Source organism: Podarcis erhardii (assembly GCF_964252035.2).
Source record: "Podarcis erhardii genome assembly, chromosome: 13".
Classification (NCBI taxonomy): Eukaryota; Metazoa; Chordata; class Lepidosauria; order Squamata; family Lacertidae; genus Podarcis; species Podarcis erhardii.
The window spans coordinates 15,145,786-15,168,511 of NC_138502.1; the positions used below are offsets into that span (position 1 = coordinate 15,145,786).

At 46.5% G+C, this 22,726-nt stretch overlaps 2 protein-coding genes across 4 annotated transcripts; one reads left to right on the forward strand and one right to left on the reverse strand.

Annotated features, from left to right (window-relative positions):
* Positions 1–89: 89 nt before the first annotated feature.
* INO80E (INO80 complex subunit E) lies at positions 90–12,127 on the reverse strand. 2 transcript variants are annotated; one of them, XM_081836431.1, is made up of 7 exons: positions 11,659–12,120; positions 7,950–8,020; positions 7,220–7,272; positions 6,601–6,676; positions 5,078–5,195; positions 3,153–3,281; positions 90–2,277 (listed from the first exon to the last, which is right to left on the reverse strand). In XM_081836431.1, exons 1-7 carry the CDS (start codon positions 11,746–11,748, stop codon positions 2,074–2,076), a joined length of 741 nt encoding a protein of 246 aa, XP_081692557.1. In that variant the 5' UTR covers positions 11,749–12,120; the 3' UTR covers positions 90–2,073. The 2 variants fall into 2 exon arrangements, with proteins under 2 accessions (XP_081692557.1, XP_081692558.1); XM_081836432.1 differs by lacking the exon at positions 3,153–3,281 and having other exon boundaries at positions 11,659–12,127.
* Positions 12,128–12,277: 150 nt separating this feature from the next.
* Positions 12,278–22,031, forward strand: HIRIP3 (HIRA interacting protein 3). Of its 2 annotated transcripts, XM_081836409.1 has the most exons (7): positions 12,278–12,487; positions 14,123–14,243; positions 14,395–14,545; positions 16,702–18,125; positions 18,845–19,019; positions 20,421–20,519; positions 21,246–22,031. In XM_081836409.1, the coding sequence occupies exons 1-7, from the start codon at positions 12,408–12,410 to the stop codon at positions 21,386–21,388; spliced, it is 2,193 nt and encodes a 730-aa protein (XP_081692535.1). In that variant the 5' UTR covers positions 12,278–12,407; the 3' UTR covers positions 21,389–22,031. The 2 variants fall into 2 exon arrangements, with proteins under 2 accessions (XP_081692535.1, XP_081692534.1); XM_081836408.1 differs by lacking the exon at positions 14,123–14,243 and having other exon boundaries at positions 12,294–12,493; positions 14,398–14,545.
* The last annotated feature ends 695 nt before the right edge of the window (positions 22,032–22,726 follow it).

Here is a 22,726-nt window from a genome sequence, read left to right on the forward strand (position 1 = left end):
TTTATTCTTTGTAATCCGTGCAGGCTTCTGCTAACTATTGCATTGCTACCAAGGTGCTTGCAAACTGACTCCCTTGAAATCTATTCTAGTTATCTTCCCTAGCACTGAAGTCAGATAGACTCATTTCACAGATCCTCCTTTTCAAGATCTGGAACAATTGCCTTCAGCCCTGTGGCACTTCACCTGTTCTCCGGGATCTCCCAAAGATGATTAAGACAGAAGTTATGAGAGTACACCAGTGAGTTCCTTTAAGTACCCTCTAGGATTCAATTCATCTGGTCCTTGAGACGAAGCAATTTCAGGTAGTGAGGCATTTCCTGATGAAAGTTCTTGCCAATCTCAAACAGAAGCTCTGGCCACACTACTCGTGTGCTGACTATGCTACTTATGGAAGATGGAACACAATTTCCCTTTGTGGGGGCAAGACAAGAGGCAAAAGAGCAACTGAGCAATCCAGCCTTCTGTGCCACCTGTTAATATTTCACCATCCTTACTGAGAAACAGCCCTAGTGCCCTTCCTCTTCCTTCAAACACACCTTTTTATTGTTCTTGGTAGCACTCGCCAGATCTTCTGCTCTCCCAGCAAATCTGGACTACGCAATCCTAGTGGCCTGCCCTTCCATTTCTTATACAGTACATGCCTTTTTTAAATCTTCAGCTCATTAGGCTTTTCTACAGCTGCTCTGGCTTTAAGGGAAAAAAGGTCCCATTTCCCTCTCTCACTGGCTTGTTTGAGATGGCTCCCGTTTTCTTCTCTCATTGGAATAGTGCCTTTAGTAACTCCTTTCGGGATTTATCCTGGTCAATGCTGCAAATTCTGATGGAGAGTCATGGGAACAGGCAGTGGGCATAAGCCAGGGAGACTTATGTGTCCATCACACACTTCCAGGCCTGGCCTGGCCATACTTTTAGACAGGGTAGGAAGGCCTGCCACAAGCAACTGTGTTTGTGGTACCATTAAGGGCAGCACATTGTCATGTATTTAACTTTATGTTCTTTTAGTAACATATTTGGGGGGCCCATTTGACCTGTCCACATCGGGCGCAAAACCATATGTATCCATCTCAGCTAGACACACTTGTTTCCCCATCAAACATTTCAGTTGTCCATCAGAAGACATTCAGTACCCAAGTGACACACCCATTTGCTGGGTAAAATGTGAATCAGCTCTTAGAAAGGCAGAGTCTTCCATCTATCCTTTTGAGCAAATGTTTGCAGCTAGGCAAGAATTTGGCATTTGCTCTTACCTTAAAAGTCCTGTCACTGAGGCATGAATCACAACATTTTTTGTCCAGTTTCTAAAGATTACTGTGTGTGCGCGCACTTATATTTGTAACGACGGGATGGTTTCTTGTATACATCCTACTACCACTTTAAAATATCTGTAGCAAAAATAATAATAAAAACATCGCAACAAGTAGCAAAATTTGGGTGCTTACTAGAAACCATCTAGTAAAATATATATATTTTAAAACACTGGTGATCTTTCTATTTTATGTAAAACAATCCCCAAGTGGGTTTTGAAGGATAAACTCCACAAAGAAATTTCATAAGCAGATTGACTTCAAATGTTTACATGTGCAGCGAAAACCTCTCCTAGTCCTTAAAAACGTTCACTTTTTTCTCCCCTCAGGAGATTTCCAGCACTTTTTCAGAGTTCCCTGCCTTTAAAGGGATTTTTTCTTTTGTAGTTTAAAAAAAAAAAGAAGATTCTTCCCACCTCGTAAAGGGATGCACTTTTTCACAAAGATTTTTCTTAATCAATACAGTTTGTAGATGAAGGTACATGACTGAAGAGAATCAAGAAACCTCTGGCCTCAGCAGGAGGCAACTTCTTCTAAGGGCTCGTGGGGTTTAGGAGAAGAGGGAAGTTTGGGGTGGGGGTTTGGGGGAGGGTATGTGTAGAAACTGCAACTGGAATTTTTTATATATATAAAAAATCCCATTTATTGACTGGTTTGCATGTTTTTTGGAGTCTGTAAACAAAATAAAAATAAAAATTGTGGGGCGCAATCCCCACACACACCACTGCGAGGCCTGTGTCCTTTGAGCAGAGAGAACCGCTTGCCACTGTCACTCGGGAATGTCGATTACCAATTCATCGTCACCATCCAGGGGGTCTTCGCCACTTCCCTCCCCGGTGTCACTGAACATCTGGTGGGGCACTGTACTGAGGATGGTGGGCGGCGGCAGCTTGGGGGTCCCGCGGGGCGAAGGGAAGGGCAACCCCACCACCACAGAAGAACAGTCAGAGTGGGAGGTGGGGGGCAGCGGGAGCTGCAGTGGGGAAAAGAACAAGAAATTGTGGGTGGGAGAGTGAGCCAGGCAGCGCCAAACCTCCTCCTGCTGCATTGCATTCTCTAGTCCCACACAGAAAGGAGCAGCACGTTGCCCACCCCCGTACAAAATGGCAGAATTTTGCGGAAATTTCCTTCCACCCAGAGTAACACTGTACTTATTTTAGCCTGCCCAAGCCCATAACACTTGACCTCTCTTCTAGAACTTTCCATGCTTGCTACCGAGAGCTTAGCTTTTATCCAGGATGTGTAATTTACAGGGTGGGTCTGCAATGTTGTACGTAGCACTGAGTCCCATCCAAGAGAACCTCCTCTTTCTGCCATGCCCCACATCGTTTTCTTCTTAAAATGCCTCTGTGTCTTTTGGCTAAAAAGGTGCCGTATTGATGGGTTCAAACAATCCCCCAGAACAAACAAAAATTGTCCTGTGAGGGAAAGTGAAATTTCCCAGCGGGTTGCTCAGAAGAACCCTCCACAATTCCCAGGGTTCCCTGGAGAGAAGCCATGATACCACAGAGGTTCAAAATGAGTTTTAAGTTTGCAGTGTAGTTGCAGCTTCATTGCTTTTCTATGTTTTTATGCCCTACTGTGTTCAATGAGAATAATTCAATCTACATGTGCATAGAAAACATCACAATGTGTATGCGTGTGTGTATAGAGAGAGAGAGAGAGAGAGAGAGAAACACACCCAACATTATATTCTATTCTCCCCACCCCCAAATTATATTGAAATACAGCAATATGAGCCCCAAATTTAATTCAGTCCCCTACATTCAGACTTCAACCTGTCCACTTAGTGGATTGCAGACACCCTCCACCCCCCCACCCCACCCCCCGACACAATCTAGATGGTACCTTGAGCTTGCGGGGCCTTTGGGGCCGCCTGGCAGAGCGGGTGGCGTTGGCATCAGGTTGGGGGGGCCCAGGCTCAGGCTCTAGTGCCAGGTAGTCAGAGGGGAAGGGAGCATAAGGGGGTGAAGCCAGCTGGGTGGGAAAGGGGTGGAGGCGGGGTGGGGAGATGGAATAAGAAATCAAAGTATGAATGATGAGCATGCAAGCCCCAGAAAGGGGTTCCGAGTAAGAAGCCACACACATATAATTTGAGAAATCTATGCCTGTAAGCTTGAGCTGGCCAAGCATCACCACTGACCGTCTTAAGATCAGACCAGAAGGCCACCCAATCCAGCCCCCTCCCAGCAACTCGTGTTCAGAGGTAGCGTGCCTCTGAATCTGGAGGTTCTACATAGCCGTAGCAGCTAAGTAGCTTTTGGCAGACCTCTCCCCCTCTGCAGATTTGTCTAAACTTTTCTGAAAGCCACCTGAGCTAGTTGCCATCACACCCCAGCGGCAGGGGACTCCATAAGCCATGGCACGTTTTGTGAAGTAATATTTTCTTGGGTTGATGCTGAATCTCCTCTCCATCATTTTTACTGGGTGAGCCCAAGTTGTAGTATTATGAAAGGGGAGGGGAAAGTCTCTCTCCACCTTCTCCACTCCACGTGTCATTTTATAAATCTCTTACCACAGCCTTCCCCATATTGGTGCCTGCCGGAAGTTTCAGATGACAAGTCCCATCAGGCCCAGACTTGGTTAGTCACCCCCCTCCACCCACCCCCCTAAAAGGCATAAAATTTTAGCCCTTCCTTGGTAGAGGAGGGGTTCCCAGTTTCTTGATCATTTTGGCTACCCTTTTCAAGCAAAGGTCAAGCCTTCGTTGAAATGGGCCTTCTCCTCTTTGAGGGGACCAGATGTACATACAAAACATGACTGACTACCCAAACACATAGCTCAGACCCAAACACTGCATGGGTGTGCATTATTATACAAGGTGTAGGTAACTAAACATCACCCCACCCCACCCCGCATACCAGTATGACGAACTCACTTCTCCCAACATATTATGCTATCTCTGGCCAAGGCGGTGAGAGGTTCCATTTCATGTCTATATAGCATGTTAGCAGCCACAAATAAATGCTGTAATAGAAAATAATGAAGCGAAATGGAGGTGGTATGGGGAGGAGAGGGTGAGGAACAGCCTTGGGCGTTCTGACATCCATATCCAATGTCAGTTCTGTCCTTGAAGTTAGGGAAGCCATTTTGAGAGAGAGGCCCAGAGTACTTGTGGCCATAATGAGAAATGGTTATCCTGCCAAACTCAGCAGCAGTACCAAAGACACCAGAGTGACCATTTTGAATGCTGGCCAAGAATCTTAGCCAGAGTGGGCAATGGCATTCAAGCGTCTGTCAGCGCAGCCATGGTGGACAGTACACAAGATGAGCGCCTTTGTTTCGTCTTGGCCTAGGAAAGCAATGGGAACTTCATTGCCACTCTAATCCCTGACACCATTGCCTCATCTCTATGGTAGGCCATGTTAAAGGCCAGGTTAGCTCAACTAAAACCTAGCCAAACCATCTCTGATGTTTGAAAGGGACCTTATCCAAGGCCATATTTACCCCACACGTTTAAAGGTCTAGGATGACACTTGGAATAGTCATGGCTTCTTCCCCCAAAGAATTCTGGGAGTTTTGTTAAGGGTGCCGAGAGTTCTTAGGGAGCCCCCTATTCCCCCCTCAGAGCTACAATTCCCAGGGTGGTTTAACAGTCAATCCCTCTTTCCAGGGATCTCTATCCCTATCTCTCAGTGCTTTAAACCTACGGGGCAAAGGTGGCCCAAGTCTTTTCCTAGTTCACAGCATTTGAAGGCAGTGCCTGCAAGGTTTGACTTGAGCAGCCCTATCCTACCCTGTCTTTTTACCCAGACAGAAATGGAGTTACTCACAGAGGTCAAGTAGGGAGATGGCGTCCCTGAAGCCGGGAGCCCAAAGCCGGAAGTTGGCTGGAGGGAAAGGCCTGAAGACGAAGGGGATGAAGCGCTGCCAAGCTGCGGACTTTGTTTTCTGTGGGTAGAAGGAGAAAGGAGTTGCCATGCGGATGAAAAGTTGACACGAGTGCAAGCCACAAGGCCAGAGCACCTACAGGCATGGCTTGCGCATGGTGCCAAAGAAATCATACTGAGTGGCTCAGTTTACACGTCACACATCTACCCTGTACGTGCCTATCATTACTCAATTACAATTGGATTTATATCCCACCTTTCCCTTTAAAGAAACCCAGGGTGTCAAAATAGTGAATACTTTTTTGTATTCTAAAAAATAAAATAAAATTCAGAGTTGCCAGAAACAGTGTCTTTCAACTATCAAATGTTCAGGTAAAATTTCTCCTGGAAGTCAATACTGAGGGAGGGAGACACACCTCACCAGAGAGGGCATTTCACAGACTGGGAATGGCCTCTAGAAAGACCCATCATGGGTCAACACCAACCAGGCAGCCCCCAGTGGCAGCAGCACCACCACCAAGGCTATATCTGCTGATCATGTCTGCTCCCCACTTGTACTGGGAGGAAAGAAGACAGAAATAAATACTGGTTTGGTTTGTTACGTATTATGTGTTCTCATTTGCATTTTTATGCTGTAAACCTCCCTGCAATCTTCGGATGGAGGACAGTATATAAATGAAATAAATGAACTTGAAAAAAACAAAAGCCATGATAGCTGGCACAGGGTTCAGTCCAACCTTGGGATTAGGGTTTGTTTTGCTCCAAAAAAACCACCACCAGTAAGCCAAGAACAACAAAACCTGTTGGGAACGAAGAAAGCTACAGTCCACGGTTCAGGAATAACACAAAGCAAGGAATAACTGTTTATGTTTCATCCCAGTATGTCTGGGGTAGGGGAAAGCAGGGGTGATTTGCTCATGCACCGTAATGTGTGGTTTATGGCTTACTGTGGCATGCAATGGACGATCAGCAAAACAGACATCTTTGCTTCCTGTAAAGATCACCCCCTTGCATGTACAGTGGTACCTCGGGTTACAGACGCTTCAGGTTACAGATGCTTCAGGTTACAGACTCCGCTAACCCAGAAATAGTACCTTGGGTTAAGAACTTTGCTTCAGGATGAGAACAGAAATCGTGCAGCGGTGGTGCGGCGGCAGTGGGAGGCCCCATTAGCTAAAGTGGTGCTTCAGGTTATGAACAGTTTCAGGTTAAGAACAGACCTCCAGAACAAATTAAGTTATTAACCCGAGGTACCACTGTACATAAAAATGGCCCTGCAAAGTCATGTAGGAAAACAACATGTGCTCTTTTTTGCTTCCTAAAAAGGGAGAGCATTTTGAAAACTGGCTGAACTTGGCCAAGCAGAAGGATTCTGCCCATTGGCAGGGCCCACAGGATATATCATCCCGTGGTTGGTGGCACTGATCCTCACCCTTCATCTTGGAGACCAGGGTTCACACACTCACCTCTTTAGGGACTGTGGCTCTGCCCCCTTGGGGACCTCCCCATCACTATTGTCAGAGGAGGCTGTTGCCTCTGAGTCTGAAATGAAAAATTAGTTTCAGTCAGATCTGAATGCCAACATTCGGCTGAGGAACTCAGGTACCTAACATACATGGGGGTAATTTTATCCATACAACACCCTTGCGAGGCAGGTTAGGCCGAGAGACACAATTTGGGCAAGATTATCCCATAACCTTCAAGGCTGAGTGGTGGATTTGAACTCGTGTCTTCCCAGCCTAAACTCATGCTGCTTCACTGATTCATGTGACCATCTCCTAGCGCAAGAGCTCTTGCCCCAGATCCTCCTCATTTTGGGCCTCAAACTGCAGACATTTAGGATTAAGCTATAATGTCCTTTCAAATGACTTTTAGCTACCAGTCTTTCTACCACCACATTTATTGAATTATATGCTACCATGACATAATCATGACACTGCTTTGTTATTTTGGAGAAGGCCGTTACTGCTGCTGTGGAAACAACATTTCATTTTCTTCCACTTCTTTGCACATGTCCAAGACAGTGTGGGTGGGATACCCTTCCCAAAGCAAACAACCAGAAGAAAGTCGTGAGCCTTGAATTACCTGATGATTCTTCATCCACGTTCTCATACTGGAGCAGGCGATCAAGCAGAAAACTGGAAAACAGGAAACGATCAGGAGGAGAGGAAGTCACAATCTCAAATGCAACACTTAATTTCTAAGCGGAGAATGTCTGAAGCCAGCACTCTGCCACCCGCCTCAGAAGCCCTGCTCTTCAAACCCAAGTGGCACAGAGATTGCACCAGAAATTTCAGCAGCAGAAGAAAGGCACTCTGCACGTACACTGAGGCACTTTTCTCTATTTTTAGGGCTCAAAGTCTCAAATTCTGCTCTGGTATTGAAAACAAAGTCTGGATCTCAATGCTGGACATCTTTGACATAAACTAAGTCCTGCTGCCACCTCAGATATCCTGTTCCTGCTCCCTCCCCACCATTTATGGAACAGTCACCTTTTCAAGGCAAAGCTCGCCTGCAACATTATTAGCAGCTTTTCAGGCAGAAACCAAACAGGTACAGTTTTCCCTATCATGAGATGCATTGATTTTCCCCTGTCACATGGCTTTTAAGGATCCAGGAACCCTGCCAAAAAAAAAGATGGCAACCCTATCTATTATTTATTTGTTTGTAGAATTGATATCCCACCCTTCATCACTAAAAGATTTCATTTCTCCCGTACCAGGCCCACAAGCATCTCTCAGTGTCAGCGCCACAACCTCCCCCATCATCTCCCCATTCTGCACCCCCTCTGCCCTTCTCTATCGCATCAGCTCACCTTTTATCCCGTGAAACTTTTAAGAGTTTCCTTTGCGCTTTTCTCAGTTCTTCCTGGAAACATTCTTGTTCCTGAGAAATAACAAGAGAGACCATGCAAGTCAGAATGAGACTTTAAAACAATATTAATATTACAGTTTTATTCATACAGAACAAAAATTATTTTGTTGTGAAAGGATGTAAATGTGGGAAAATAAAACTTGTTAAAATTTTTGTTTTGGAATTTAATCTTAGAGAGGAAGCTGGGGAAAGGGGAGAGATTCCACCCCCCTCGACCTGAAATTAGAAATGGTAGAAGAAAAAAATCCAAAGTTGAAACACACCAGCAAGGTCATAAGTCAAAAGAATATACTGCAAAATATGAATCTTACGATTTGCTTTCAGAATTTAAAAGAGAATTGTGCGAGATAAAGGAAAATGTTGATAAAACAGCTTCTCAAATCCGGGAAAATACTAATTTACTTTCAGAGGCTGTGGGACAACTTAAAGAGGTGAACATACAAACCACTGAGGTGGGAAAGGTTGAGGTGGTAGGCTCAAGGAAAATACAAGGGAAAGTAAAGGTGATCCACAGTAAAAATGGCACCTCGTGTGAATTGATCTGGGAAGATTTTACTTTGATAGAGACAAAACAGAAAGGAAGGGGAAAAGGTATGAGAGGCTACTATACATGGTGGCAATGTAAAGTTATTAAGAAGGCCTGGGAGGTAACATATAAAGATCTGAAGAGAATGTGAAAATGACCTTTGTTTAAAAAAATAGAATGATTCTGAAAGGTACAGGACTTAATGGATTTACTGGGCAAAATACTTTGTTCCTGCACCTGAGAGTGGATGCCAGGCCAAGACCAGGCCATCCCCATAGAAGGAAGAAGCCACCGCCAAAGAAGATTGGTAAAATAAATTAGTGAACTATGCAGGACATATTAGACAACTTGAAACCCAAAGGACATTGGTTTTCTCTTTTTTAAATAAGGGAAATGTTTAAAGCATAACCTTGTAAGCTTTGTGGGTAGGCTTTTACATTAGTTGAACTTTTAAAAGTCACTTGTAATAAGATGAATAAGGTTTAAATATTGAATTGTTAAGAATATAAGATTTTAAGGACGTGCTTGAATAAGAGTAAAATAGTGGAACCAGGAGGGGAAGTGGAGGGAAGTCTATTAAGATTATGGTCTAAATTTTTGAATGTGAATATTATTATTGTTTTTTATTCTGGAATTAATTGCAGGACAACGAAGTGCAAGCTCTTGTGATAACTAAGAGACATATCTTGAACCTGAAAGGATAAATACCCACCATCTATTATGGAATGGTCCAAAGACCCTAAAACTCTTGCTACATTTGAACATACTTTTTAGAAATACAAATCTCGCTTGGATATCTTTTTGGACAGCATATATTGAGCTATTTGTCTAAACTAAAATGTATTGACAGTTACTGTATCATTAATGTGAGCTGACAGTGTTTTTTCTTTTTCTTTCCTTTTTCCAAGTATCAAATCACTTAATCAAATAATATTTATATACCAGAGGGAAGGGGTGCTTTTTGGATTTCTACTAAAGGGTCAGCTCTGCTCCCAAAAATCATCACGTTTCACACTAGTCTTATATTCCTTTGTTTCCAAGAGATTCCTTGCTGTTCTGCTGGTTTTAAAATGCTTTCACTGAAGGACCAGGTGCGCAGCCTGGGAGTCATTTTGGACTCACAGCTGTCCATGGAGGCGCAGGTCAATTCTGTGTCCAGGGTGGCTGTCTACCAGCTCCATCTAGTATGCTGGCTGAGACCCTACCTGCCCGCAGACTGTCTCGCCAGAGTGGTGCATGCTCTAGTTATCTCCTGCTTGGACTACTGCAATGCGCTCTACATGGGGCTACCTTTGAAGGTGACCCGGAAACTGCAATTAATCCAGAATGCAGCAGCTAGACTGGTGACTGGGAGTGGCCGCCGGGACCATATAACACCGGTCCTGAGAGATCTGAATTGGCTCCCAGTACGTTTCCAAGTACAATTCAAAGTGTTGGTGCTAACCTTTAAAGCCCTAAGTGGCCTTGGTCCTGTATACCTGAAGGAGCGTCTCCACCCCCATCGTTCAGCCCGGACACTAAGATCCAGCGCTGAGGACCTTCTTGCAGTTCCCTCATTGTGAGAGGTGAGGTTACAGGGAACCAGACAGAGGGCCTTCTCGGTAGTGGCGCCCGCCCTGTGGAAATAAGCAGCTATCCTATTTTTAAAAGACATCTGAAGGCAGCCCTGTTTAGGGAAGTTTTTAATTTTTATTTTATTTTATTTATACCCCGCCTTCCCTGGCCAAGACCAGGCTCAGGGCAGCTAACATCAAGTATAAAAACCATTGATTAAAATACAACTTAAAAACAGGATTAAAATACAACTTAAAATGCAGCCTCATTTCAGTGGAAGCCCAGATCAAAAACTGTTTGGGGGGAGAAAATGTCAAATCTTCACCAAGGCCAACCATCCAGACTGGTCCTACGTGGGCCAGAAAAAAGCCAGAGAAGTCCCCAAATAGGGGTTTCATCACAGAAGGAAAAGGAAAGAGGGGGAGGGGATCAGGCTGATTCCAAGCCAAAGGCCAGGCGGAACAACTCTGTCCTACAGGCCCTGTGGAAAGAAATCAAATCCCGCAGGGCCCTGGTCTCATGAGACAGAGCGTTCCACTAGGCTGGAGGCCTGGATGAAGCTAATCTTACTTCCTTAGGGCCCGGGACCTCTAGAGTATTGCTATTTATGGACCTTAAGGTCCTCTGCGGGGCATACCAGGAGAGGCAATCCTGTAGGTATGAGGGTCCTAGGCTGTATTGTTTAATGCTGTACTGTTTTTAACAATTGATTGGGAGCCGCCAGAGTGGCTGGGGAAACTCAGCCAGATGGGCAGGGTATAAATAATAAATTATTATTATTATTATTATTATTATTATTATTATTATTATTATCCATTGAATGTACTGAACTGTAAATGTTTTAACTGTGGTGCGCTGCTCTCCAGACTGAAGAGCAGGATATTAAATGGCTATAAGAAAGCTCTTCTCACACATTTATCTTTTTTTTAGTGCTCAGACAATAACCCTACAAAGTAGGTTAGCACTATAAGCTCCCACATATTGCTCACTCTTAACCTACAGCTGCCTATCACAGAGCTCATGGTAAAGATAAGATTTGAAACAGGAATGCAGAACCGAAGCAGCTTCTCCAGTTCTTCTTCAGTTCCCTGCTCCCCAAACCCCCAGAAAAGCCCCCCAAACCTAGCACACACACCTCCACGTCACACTAGGTTTCGAAAGATCCTAGGCATGTTTTTTTAGGGAACAAACCCCACTGAAACCAACCCCGCTCTCAGCTCCCTTACAAGTGAGCAGGCTGTCCAGTCTCGGTCCAGTAAAGGTTCTAAGATCTACTCGGATCTCCCTATAAAAACAAAAGCGCGGGTTGATTCAACAGATCTTAACCCGGGGCGCCCCACGTGCTCTCTCCCCCCCCCCACGAGACCAGGATGCCCACAATGTTTTGGACACATGGAATCGGAAACATGTTGACACAGCATAACCTGCCCACCCTCGGCTACCACCCCGCTTCTCACTCATCCGTAACTCACTCCACCTGCAAACGTAAATATTGCCCCCTCCTTCGAAAATAACCTGACCCGCTACCCCAAAAGTCCTTCCCTCCAGTGCCTCCCCCCAAGCTCCTCACATAGATCAGGAACTTCAGCCTCCTCTTCAAGGCCCTGTAGCGCCTTTTGTAGCCCCCGCTGCCAGGATCAGGCTCTCCCGCCCCGTTCATGCCCACCTGGGGGAGCAACTGGAGGCAGGAACTGAGACTGGGAAGGGAGAGAGCGCGGAAGGGGGGCGGGGGGGGAAAGGTTACAGTGGAAGAACTACATTTCCCGGCATGCTCCGGGAAGAAGCCTCAGCAAAGCGGATGGGCAGGAGGAGCAGGACTACGACTCTCGGCATGCCTCGCGGCGGGGAGGCTCTTTCCACAACAACTGACCCCCAATTTTTTTTATTATTATTATCTGGAGTCCCTATTGTTCAGACACGGCATGGGAGCTTTTGAGGGGCCCAAATTCAGGGAATTAAACAAAGGGCAGCGCAGCGTAATATAAAGACAACGTTCCCCCCATTGGACGCGCGTTGGCTTGTCACACCCGAAAGTGCCCGCTACCGCCCCGTTGCTACGGGCACGTACGCGTTGCTAGGACTACGTTTCCCGTCAGGCCCGGCGACGCCGTCGAATCCGCTCCCATTGGCTTATTTGCTAACCCTCGCGAGCCACGCCTCCCGTGCCCTGCGTCGCTCCCCCTGTTTCTCCCGCCGCCTCCGTGAGAGGGTCCTCCGGTTGCTAGTGCTGCGGTCGCTGTTACCCGGGACTACACTTCCCAGTAGGCCTTGCGGGGAGAAGGACCGCTTCAGCTCGGAGGAGCCCGTTGGCGGGAAAGGATGGCCGCCGCGGATCCCGCGGAGCTGCAGAGGATGGAAGCCTTTGTCAGGGCTCTTTTCCAGGAAAAGCCCGACCTCAGGTGAGAGTCCGGAGCTGCTGAAGGGGCGCCCGCAAGGCTGAACCCGGGGCCGGCGGCCTTTGGCCCTGAAACCTGCTGTTCGCGCTCGGAACTAAGGAAGACTGGGGTGCCCCTGAGCATTTGCAGAGTGCGGTTGCCTCGCCGCTGAAATAAACCGCACAGCCGGCCGCTTTCCCGTCGGGGAGGGCGGGGAGGGAAAGGCGCTTGCTCGGGAATGGGTGTGACGCGAGGAAAGACTGAACCGCTGAGCGCCCACCTGCTGGCATCTTTTGCCATGAAGATCTGGCTTCCCTTGGAGGAGAAGGTCGTGGTCAGTCGCTGGCCGGGGGTGGGTGGGTGGGTGGGGGTCCAGGATATCCCTCTGACCTGGTAAGGACGATGGATCCTGAATCTCTTTTGCAAACTTACACCGATTGATACACAGATGCTCTATTAACATCTTAACAGAAAATATCTTAACAGATGCCAGACCAGTTTTCCAGGGAGGGGTAAGCCCCCTACATGCCAAGCAATTTTATCTTTTAGCAGGATTTACAGGTGAACTATTTTGGGGGAGGTATTCTCCCTCGTCTCCTTCCTGCTACTGCAGAGAAATAGTTGAGGTCATTTAAGAGACTCAAAATTGCTTCAGAATTGCTCGCTACATCTTTTCAGAATATGGTTTATATACCTATGTATGTGCATCCACCCTGTATATTTTGAACATTTATTGTTTTGACAATAAATGAGTTGGGGGCGGCGGCGAGTACACACATAGGGTGGCACTGTGGTCTAAACCACAGAGCCTTTTGAGCTTGCCAATCAGAAGGTTGATGGTTCGAATCCCTGCGACGGGATAAGCCCCCTTTGCTGTGTCCCAGCTCCTGCCAACCTAGCAGTTCAAAAGCACACCAGTGCAAGTAGATAAATAGGTACTGCTGCAGCGGGAAGGTAATTGGTGTTTCCTTGCGCTCTGGCTCCTGTCACGGTGTTCTGTGGGCAAACGCTAGGTCCCTCAGCCTGAAAAGCAAGATGAGTGCCGCACTTCAATAGTCGCCTTTGATTGGACTTAACCATCCAGGGGTCCTTTACCTTTTACACACATAGGCCAGTTCTCAGGTAACAAGCCCAATGTCTAGGATGAGGGAGTCCACAGGCACCAGCTGTGACCATTTTAAGTACATGTTGCATCTGTCTCCCATCGGGAGGTTGTGGACATGTAAAACCCTACATGGCTTAGGACCTACATACTCTGTGAATTGCCTGCTCCCATTTAAGCCTGCCCATATGTTGTATTTATCAAGCACTTGCTATGTGGCAACACACAAGAGGGTGCCCTCAGGACTGGCAGATCAATAATGGAATGCCCTCCTTTCTTAGATTTAACAGGTGCTGACGCTGTTGGGCTTTTGGTGCCAAATAAAAATGTGTTTATTTGCCCCAGATTTCGGTTAATCCGTTCATTGGTGCTGGAGATGGGCATGCTTGTCTTGCTGGTTCCTTGTGACTTGGTGGCTGTTGATATTTTATTACTTTATTGTTTTTATATATGCATTGGAACTGGAGATGGAACTGGAACTGGAAATGAAATTAACAGTGAATGTGTGGCTATTCAACAAAAGCCTCATTCCTCACCATTATTGCTGTTTCTTGCAGCACCCTCACGAATGCTATAATCCGGAAGAAATATCTCCTCCATGTCGGGCGGGAGAGTATGGCTGAAGAGCAAAAGGAGCAACTCAGACAGCTGGTGGAACTAGAGTTGAACCGGATGGAGGTGCGGGCAATGTTAGCGGGTAAAGGGCAGGGCAGCACGTTCTCTGGGGGAGCCAGCTGGAGGAGAGGAAAGGTGTGCTGTGCCACCGGAGGCAGTGAAAGGGGTCCAAATAGTTAAAGCTGGAAACTTTTCATTTTGATGTCATCTACAGGAGGATTCCGTGAATGCCGTAGAGTTCATGGCAAAATTCAAGACTCACATCAACTCCATTATCCAGAAGCGACCTCGCTGCAACTCTGATACCCCTGGCGAGGAGTTAGAAATCCAAGAGCTCAAGAAGCAGCGAACTGGAAGCATACCAGGTACGTGACAAGGTTGCAAAATGCTGTCCTGTATGCAAATGCTCCCTGGCATAGTCTTGGTCTCTCGCTTGTGGAAGGGTCTTTCTTAAGGTTGGTTTTCACAATTATTTGTAAATGGCAGGCTGACAGTTTTTTGGGAAAGATGACTTTTCCCACCTGTTTACCATCCTTTCCTTGTGATTTGCAGCTGCAGGGGAGTATCTGAGATTCTTGGAGTGTGTGTGTGTGTGTGTGTGTGAGAGAGAGAGAGAGAGAGTGTGTGTGTGTTTTCTGTGGTTGTTTAAAGCACTTGCACAGTCCATGAGGAAGTGCTGCTTGTTGCCTGTCCAGTATGCACTGCTTTCAGTTTGCTTGGATGACCTTGCTTTTTGGCAGGAAATTGCTGGGACCTTCCTCTGAAGGACATGCAGTCCAGATAACGGGCTGATAGCAGCACATAATTGAAATCAGCTTCTCTTGTTTTAAAAATCCACTTTGTTTTGTCTTTTATCCCACACTGAGGCCCTTCCATCCATCACTGATGGCTTGCTTAGCTTCAGCCAGATTCCTGCATCGTAGAATTGTAGAGTTGGAAGGATTCTGTTAGTTATGTTGAGAATTACCTTAATGGAGATCTGTGTCAGCTGCATTTTTATGTGTAGAGAGAAACGGCTTTCACAGAAAGCATGTGGTTACCTCCTTTATAGGCTCTCTGCCTCTTTCAGAACACATTTTTAAATGTATAAAAGAATGAAAAAGCTATATGCCCATGGAACACTAGCATGTCTCTTAATTATCAAAATGCAGAGAGTTTTTCATGTAAGGTGGAACATTCATTCGTGTTTTCTGAACACACATTACCTCCGCCACTGTCAGCTTTCTTCTCCATGGGTAGATCCCTGTCCTGGCTTGAGCCTAAAAACAGGCCTCGCGGGGAGGAGGCGGCCATAAGGGAAGCATCACATCTTCTGAGTGTAGATGATGGTGGCCTGAGGTGGTGGAACATTTCTGGAATATTTGCCTGGAACTCACCTTGGCACTACTACAGTGCCGTGTTATACCCACTCTGCATTGGTGCGAAGTTGATGGTTTAGTGGGGCAGCACCTGCACTTTGGAACTCCCTGCCTCTTGAAATCAGGCCAACGTCTTCACTGTATGCTTTTCGGCACCTGCTAAAAATATTCTTTTTTTAGACAAGCTTAACCAGATGCTTGGAAAGCTGAGGTAATTTTGATCTATTTTAGTATTTTAACTCTTGTACGTTTTAAAGTAGGGCTGTGTACCTACTTTATTGTTTTATCTTTTTGTAGACCGCTTTGAGGTTTGTTTGTTTTTTACAGTCAAGTAGTGCATAAATTTTATGAAATAAATAAATAATAAATACTGAGTCTCTAAACACTTTTAATAAACACTTATCCTTTTTAAAAAGGATTTTTCCTTTATTTATGGTATTTCAGGTTTGTAATTCTTCTCTCACCAGTAGAAAATAGGACAGTGGGATATTGTTATGCTCCACTTTCTTGAAGGCAGTAAAAACACCATCCTTCTTGGAGGCTTCTAAGTTGCCCCTCTGCAAGCAGCAATTCATTTTTTCTGCCCTTGCTTGAAGCAGGCCAGTTTAATCACTGGTGTTCTTTGGGCCTTTAACTGCTGTTTTCTTGTGAGTGCAGTTACTTTGTGTGTGTGTGGTTTGCCCTTTTTTGAGGGGCTTTTTCCTCAGCAGGTTGTTTTTTGTTTGTTATTAGATGGATTTTTGACCTCTGATCACCGTAATGATTCCTACTTGCTTTCCTCTGTGGCATTTTCTCTCCTCTGCTGTTTGCTAAATTAATTCTACTGAGTCGGCAAATAAAATTGTGTTTTTTATTCTTTGCTTTTTTTAAAAAAATTGAACAAATGTTAAAAAGAAACAGGGTGGGAAATAATTTGAATTAAAGTCGGACAAGGGTATATTCCTCATAGTGGGTTGCTATGCATTACAGGGCTATGCTATTATGGAGGGGGCACACGTGACCCTATTGGCTCCACCACCAGCAGTTGCGACAACATTGGGGATGCCTGGTCGCCTGCAGACAGTTGTTAACTTGCCACAGGTGACCAGGCAAATTTCCAGCCAAGTAGACTGATTAGTGCCCCTTCTCAATATCTGTCATGTTGCTCACTTTTTATCTTCCAGAAGTCAGTTCTGATGATAAAGATTCTGGGATTGATTCCAAGAAGATACCTAAGCATGTTGGAGCTGGGAAATCTTCTAGCTGCTCCGACCAACAAGATTCCGGAGCAGAAGGGCAGGCTGGCGGATCTGAGAGCGATGGGCAAAGTGCTAAGAAGAGAAGGAGGGAACGACCCCAGAGGGGGAAAGGTAGCAAACCAAACAGGGGGCAGCAGAGCAGGAGACAGAGAGAACGATCAGGGAGTGAGTCGAAGGAGACAACAGAAGAGGAACAGAGTGACCCTGAAGAGATCAGAAAACATAAGGCAGCAAAAGGCCAAAGAATCGAATCAGGGAGTGACTCTGAACAAGAGCTGAGCAACTACAAGACCCAGAAAAAGAAAGGGTTTGGCAAAGAACAGAAGCGGACTGAGACACTGGGCAAAGGAAAGAACAGAAATATGGATGAGCAAAGGAGAAAAATAGAAGAAGAGTCAGAAGAGGACATGGCGCTGCCCAAGGCACGAAAAATCTGCAAGGGGGGGAGAATTGATGGAAGTGAGAGTGAAGAGGAGATGAAGGGCAGTGGTGGCAAAAAGGCTCAGAACAGGCCAAGACGAAGATGTTTGAAGGCTCAAGAGGAGAGTGAGGGTGAGGATGAATCAGAGAGCGATTCAGAGGATGAGCAGCCCAGCAGGCAGAACAAGATGAGGAGAAATAGTAAACGAAGCAGGGAAAGTGTTAGGGCAGAGGAGCTGGAGAGGGATTCAGACAGTGCCGGAGGCAAAAGTTGGGTGAAGAAGGAAATGCACAAGGCAGCTAGGAGGGCAAGTGAAAAATGGAGCCATAACTCAGAGAGCGATTCTGAAGACGGTGGGGAGTTCAAGAGGCAGGCCAGCAAAGGAATGAAAAAGACGCAGAAGAGGAAGGAACTGGAGCAGGGAAATCATAAGCCTCCCAAGCAAAGCACAAGCAGGGAAGAATCAGAAAGCGAGAGAAATGAGCGTAAGAGCTCAGAGCGAAAAAGAAAAGGGACCAAGAAGCCCAGCAGTAGCGAAGATGAATCGTGCAGTGAGGCAGAGGAGATGGAAAGGGGCAAGAGCAAATCCAAGATGTCTGGGAGCAGTGACGAATCAGAGGATGGGTCAGAAGAGCGGGAAAGTGGAAAGCGGAAAAAGAAAAGAGAGCCTAAAAAGAAGGGCAAGAGTGTGTCTGGGAGTGAATATAGCTCAGAGGAAGAGCCGCTGAGAAAGGAAGGAGAGAAGTCCCAGGGAAAGCATACCATCGCTGAAAAAGATCTGGAGACGGATTCGGAGGACAGTGGAAGTGAATTGGTGGGAAGAAAAAAAGGCCTGCAGAAGACTGGGATGCAGAAGCCCCAAAGGAGGGAAGTGAGTTCAAGCTCAGGAGATGAAGATGACCCTCGTTCTTCCAAACGCAAAGGAAAGGTAAGGAGATCTTTGCTTGGCAATACCAAACATTAATAGCTCAGTACAATTGCGGGCACAGTTTGTCCTCTCCCTCCCTCCCCCCCAGCATGTTAAGATATTCCCAAGATTGATATTTACTCAAGTCTTTTGTGTTCTGGGTGGCAGTTCCAGCACCATAATGTGCTGGTCAGTGTATATTCAGCCTGGCCATGGAGTGTAGTCTGGCACAAGCTTTTGCTCTCAAAAGTAACCTGAATGTCAGGCACGCAGGGAGCACAGGGTTTTGGGATTAATGGCCAGTGGGGGCCCTCAGTCTAAGCAAGCTGCCCACCTTTACTCTTTCCTTTTGCTTCTATATCGAAAATCAAATTTGTGTGTGTATTTTAACTATGCATCCTGCCTTTCAGGATACACATCCTTCCCAGGCATTTCACTTAAGACCATAGGAACAGAGTCTCAGACCATTGGCCCATCTATCTCATTGTCTACATTGACTGGCAGCAGCATCTGTGTGGAGAGGCTGGGGATTGAGCCTGGGAATCTTCTACGCGAAAAGCTAAGGGCCTTCCACTAGCATGCGGCACCCAAAAGGGAATGTGGCTGGAAAAGTTTCCCTTCCCTTGCAATAAGGCACAGCGTGGTTATTTTAAAGGAATGGCTGCCTTTTGAAAATGCAGTGTTTTTATGGACCCCATGTCAGGTTTTGCAATCTCTTCCCCGTTCTCCGCCTGCTGCAGGACAAAGAGCATCACTCCAGGAAGAATGAGGAGCACTCTTCAATCCGACGCCTGAAACGCTACATCCGGGAGTGCGGTGCCCATCGAAATTACAAGAAGCTGCTTAGCGGTTGCCACTCCCGCAAAGCTCAGTTGAAGGTGCTCAAAGAGGAGCTGGAAAACCTTGGCCTGAAGGGTAGGTGCAAGTTGAATGCTTTAGGCAGAAACTGGGAAGGGCAGGGAAAGCCTATTTTCAAGGGAAGGAGAGAGGGAGGGAGAGGCTGGATCCAGGAACTAGGGGTCAGCAGCACTGTGTGTGCTTGCTTCCAAACCCCACGTTCAGACCAAGGAAGTTGTGGGTGCTGCAACCAGCCTGTAGGAGTTACGCACACACAGCCCATTTTCAAAGTCAATGGCTGATCTTGTGTGATTATGGAAAGAGCTATTGGGAGTCTCGTGACCACACACACTGCCTTCACTACTGTAATTCCAATTGGGGGTCCTCTGGTTCAGAAATTTAAGCAAGTGTCTCCAGAGACTATCTTTTACAGCCTCAAAAGCCAGATTCTTTGCATGATCCAGAAATCCGTCAGATGAAGCTGTCTTTTAATGTGTTGGACGACTGTTCCTTCTGGCTCAGCATTGGCTGCCAGTGACTCTCCCATACTTTAGGCAGGGGACTTTTCCAGCCCTAACTGGCGATGCCAAGGGTTGAAGCGTGGACCTTCTGCATGCAGAGCATATGTTCTGTCACTGCACTAAAGCCCTTCTCTAGTTTCTCCCACCCATCAAGGTTTCTTTGGTTTGTGAGACTTGAAGAGAACTTGCTTTCCTCACTGCTACATCCCCACGTGAATGAAAAGCTGCCCCTGTTTGAATTTGTACCCATCAGGCTCTTTTAAAGGCACCGTACCTCAGGGAACAGTGTTTCCGTGTGCTGCGCTGGTGCTGGCTCACCAGAGCAGCTTTGTCACGCTGGCCACGTGACCCAGAAGTGTCTCCGGACAGCGCTGGCTCCCAGCCTCTTAAGTGAGATGAGCACACAACCCTAGAGTCGGACACGACTGGCCCGTACGGGCAGGGGTACCTTTACCTTTACCTTTTACCTCAGGGAAAGGGACACGGGTGGCGCTGTGGGTTAAACCACAGAGCCTAGGACTTGCTGATCAGAAGGTCGGCAGTTCGAATCCCTGTGACGGGGTGAGCTCCCTTTGCTCGGTCCCTGCTCCTGCCAACCTAGCAGTTTGAAAGCACATCAAAGTGCAAGTAGATAAATAGGTACTGCTCCAGTGAGAAGGTAAACAGCGTTTCCGTGTGCTGCTCTGGTTCACCAGAAGCAGCTTAGTCATGCTGGCCACATGACTGGGAAGCTGTACGCCGGCTCCCTTGGCCAATAAAGCGAGTTGAGCGCCGCAACCCCAGAGTTGGTCACGACTGGACCTAAGGGTTAGGGGTTCCTTTACCTTTACCTCAGGGAAACTACAGCAACATCTTTTTCAGAGTGTGGCTATTTTTCAGTCTTATCCTTCTGAGCACAGGGGGACACTTGCCCACGTGTCTCACTTCTTGGCCTGTGTTTTCCCTCCCCTTTTCTCAGGGGCACCATCTCTGGCCAAGTGCAAGGCCTTGAAGAAGAAGCGGGAAGTGGCCGCCGAAATTGCTTCGCTCGATCTCTGCAACATCATTGCTACACAAGGTAAAGGTGGGAGGAGCCAAAGAGAAGGGGCATGGCTAGTGGTAGATAGGAAGAAACCTGGAAACTTTAACTTCCTGATTTCTGCCTTTGTTTTGCATGTGTATTTGAGCCTACCCCACACAGGGTGATAACCGGTTATGTCACACTGAGAGCAGGCCCACTGATATCAGTGGATTTAAAATACTAAAGCCCATTTGATTTCAGTGCTCCCACTGTGCAATTAACATTTAATATTGCGCATCGTCTGGTGGGAAAACTGGAAATCAGACGTGGGGCTTGTGATATGCTTCTTCCCAATCTTGGATATTCTACTTTTCTAACTGATTGTCGTTTACTTCCAGTCTTGTTTTTGCGTCTTATTTATGACCAAAGGATGCACGTCAACCATTCCTTTTGGTGACAAAGTAAATACTACAGATATTCCAGTTTCTTTTTTCTTTTTCTTTTGCATGCATGCAGGGGCGGGGAGGATAAAGGGCACGGGTGTAAGAAAAAAGATGGTAGACTTCTAGGGGTGTCGTTTAGATGCAAGGGGAGTGAATGCTGTAAGAGGGGAGAAGCCAAGAGGGGTTTTTGCTTGAAGGCATGTGCTTCACATCTTGTGGTTGTGAGCACAGAGCAAAGTGGGCTTGGTCCATGGAGCCCTACAAGTGTCCTTAGAGCCGCAGCTGTTGCCTCTTCATGCGAAACTCTTTTCTGTCTCTCTCCACCCTTTTATTCACACAGGCCGCCCAAGGCGTCAGAACGTCTGGAGTCTCTACAGCAAGCCTAAGCAGCACAGCTCCCCAGAGGATTCACCCGTCCACAGTCCGATTAGGGACTGGTCCCACCTTAAAGGTGTCATCAGTTCAGATGGAGAAAGCAATTGACTCCAGGGTTGGAGGGAACCGTAGGCATTCATGGGTTGCTTGTTGCCCTAATTTTGAGGGAAAACACAAGTTGGTCTGACCCTGACAACCAAGAGAGGGCTTCGTGATGTTTTTGGCCCATTTTACCCCACTTGACATGCATGACAAAACAAAGATAATGTTAATATTTTTGTTGCTGTTTCCCCATCACTAGCATGAAAGGCGGGACACAAATGTCTCTGCTGAGGGCAAAGGTTCATCCCTTCCCAAAAATATTTGTACTCCTAAGGGAGATGGGCAGAAAGAGAGAGCACCAGTTCCTTCAAATAGTTGTATTATAGTTGAGGTATGGCCACCTTCCCCTATGACTCTTCTTTCCAAGAGTAAACAAGAATCCTAAACAAGAACACATGCAAGAGTATATTGCAAAGGAGGGAATGTGGGGCTTCATTTCCCATATGGTCTGGTACCTTGCTTCCTTTCATATTTTGTGGCATTTCTCTTCCCTCTGGGGAAGAATTCCCTCTGGGGGAAGAATTGATTCACTTGGAGGACAGATGTGCCTTTGCAATGTGGACCACATTTAATTATGGATGTTGTTCTGGAGATTTTACAGCTAAAATGTTTTATATTTGTTAATAAATGTTGGACTTTCTAAGTGAGACTCCGTACACCCTCCCGACTGCTCTTTTCATGAACGTATAGGCTAAGTAATTCACCATAATCCAACAACTGATGCAGAAGCTGGATCCGTCAAAGCGTCTAAATTATTGCAGCTTTTCCTAAAAGGGCAAACTTCTAGATCTCGTAGAACCAGAGGCTCTGGCACAGGGGTCAGCAACCTTTTTCAGCCGTTGGCTGGTCCACTATCCCTCAGACCATGTGGTGGACTATACTTGGCAGGGTGGGGGGGATGAACGAATTCATATGCCCCACAAATAACCCAGAGATGTGTTTTAAATAAAAGTACAGTGGTATCTCAGGTTACATACGCTTCAGGTTACAGACGCTTCAGGTTACAGACTCCGCTAACCCAGAAATAGTGCTTCAGGTTAAGAACTTTGCTTCAGGATGAGAACAGAAATCATGCTCTGGCGGCGCGGCGGCAGCAGGAGGCCCCATTAGCTAAAGTGGTCTTCAGGTTAAGAACAGTTTCAGGTTAAGTACGGACCTCCAGAACGAATTAAGTACTTAACGCAAGGTACCACTGTACACGTTCTACTCATGGAAAAACACCAGGCAGGCCCCACAAATAACCCAGAGATGCATTTTAAATAAAAGGACACATTCTACTCATGTAGATTGAGAAGGCGATTGGGCCGCATTCAGCCCACGGGCCTTAGGTTGCCTACCCCTGCT

What these genes read in the sequence shown, in the direction of transcription:
- INO80E (XM_081836431.1), bottom strand. Translation starts at nt 11,748, where the DNA reads ATGAACGGGGCGGGAGAGCCTGATCCTGGCAGCGGGGGCTACAAAAGG. An exon ending in CGTGGATGAAGAATCATCAG is followed by an intron (nt 6,677 to 7,219) that starts GTAATTCAAGGC and finishes TTTTCATTTCAG; the next exon opens with ACTCAGAGGCAACAGCCTCC. An exon ending in AAAGGCCCCGCAAGCTCAAG is followed by an intron (nt 2,278 to 3,152) that starts GTACCATCTAGA and finishes TCCCCACTGCAG; the next exon opens with CTCCCGCTGCCCCCCACCTC.
- HIRIP3 (XM_081836409.1), top strand. Translation starts at nt 12,408, where the DNA reads ATGGCCGCCGCGGATCCCGCGGAGCTGCAGAGGATGGAAGCCTTTGTC. An exon ending in GCGAACTGGAAGCATACCAG is followed by an intron (nt 14,546 to 16,701) that starts GTACGTGACAAG and finishes TTTATCTTCCAG; the next exon opens with AAGTCAGTTCTGATGATAAA. An exon ending in GGAAAACCTTGGCCTGAAGG is followed by an intron (nt 19,020 to 20,420) that starts GTAGGTGCAAGT and finishes CCCTTTTCTCAG; the next exon opens with GGGCACCATCTCTGGCCAAG.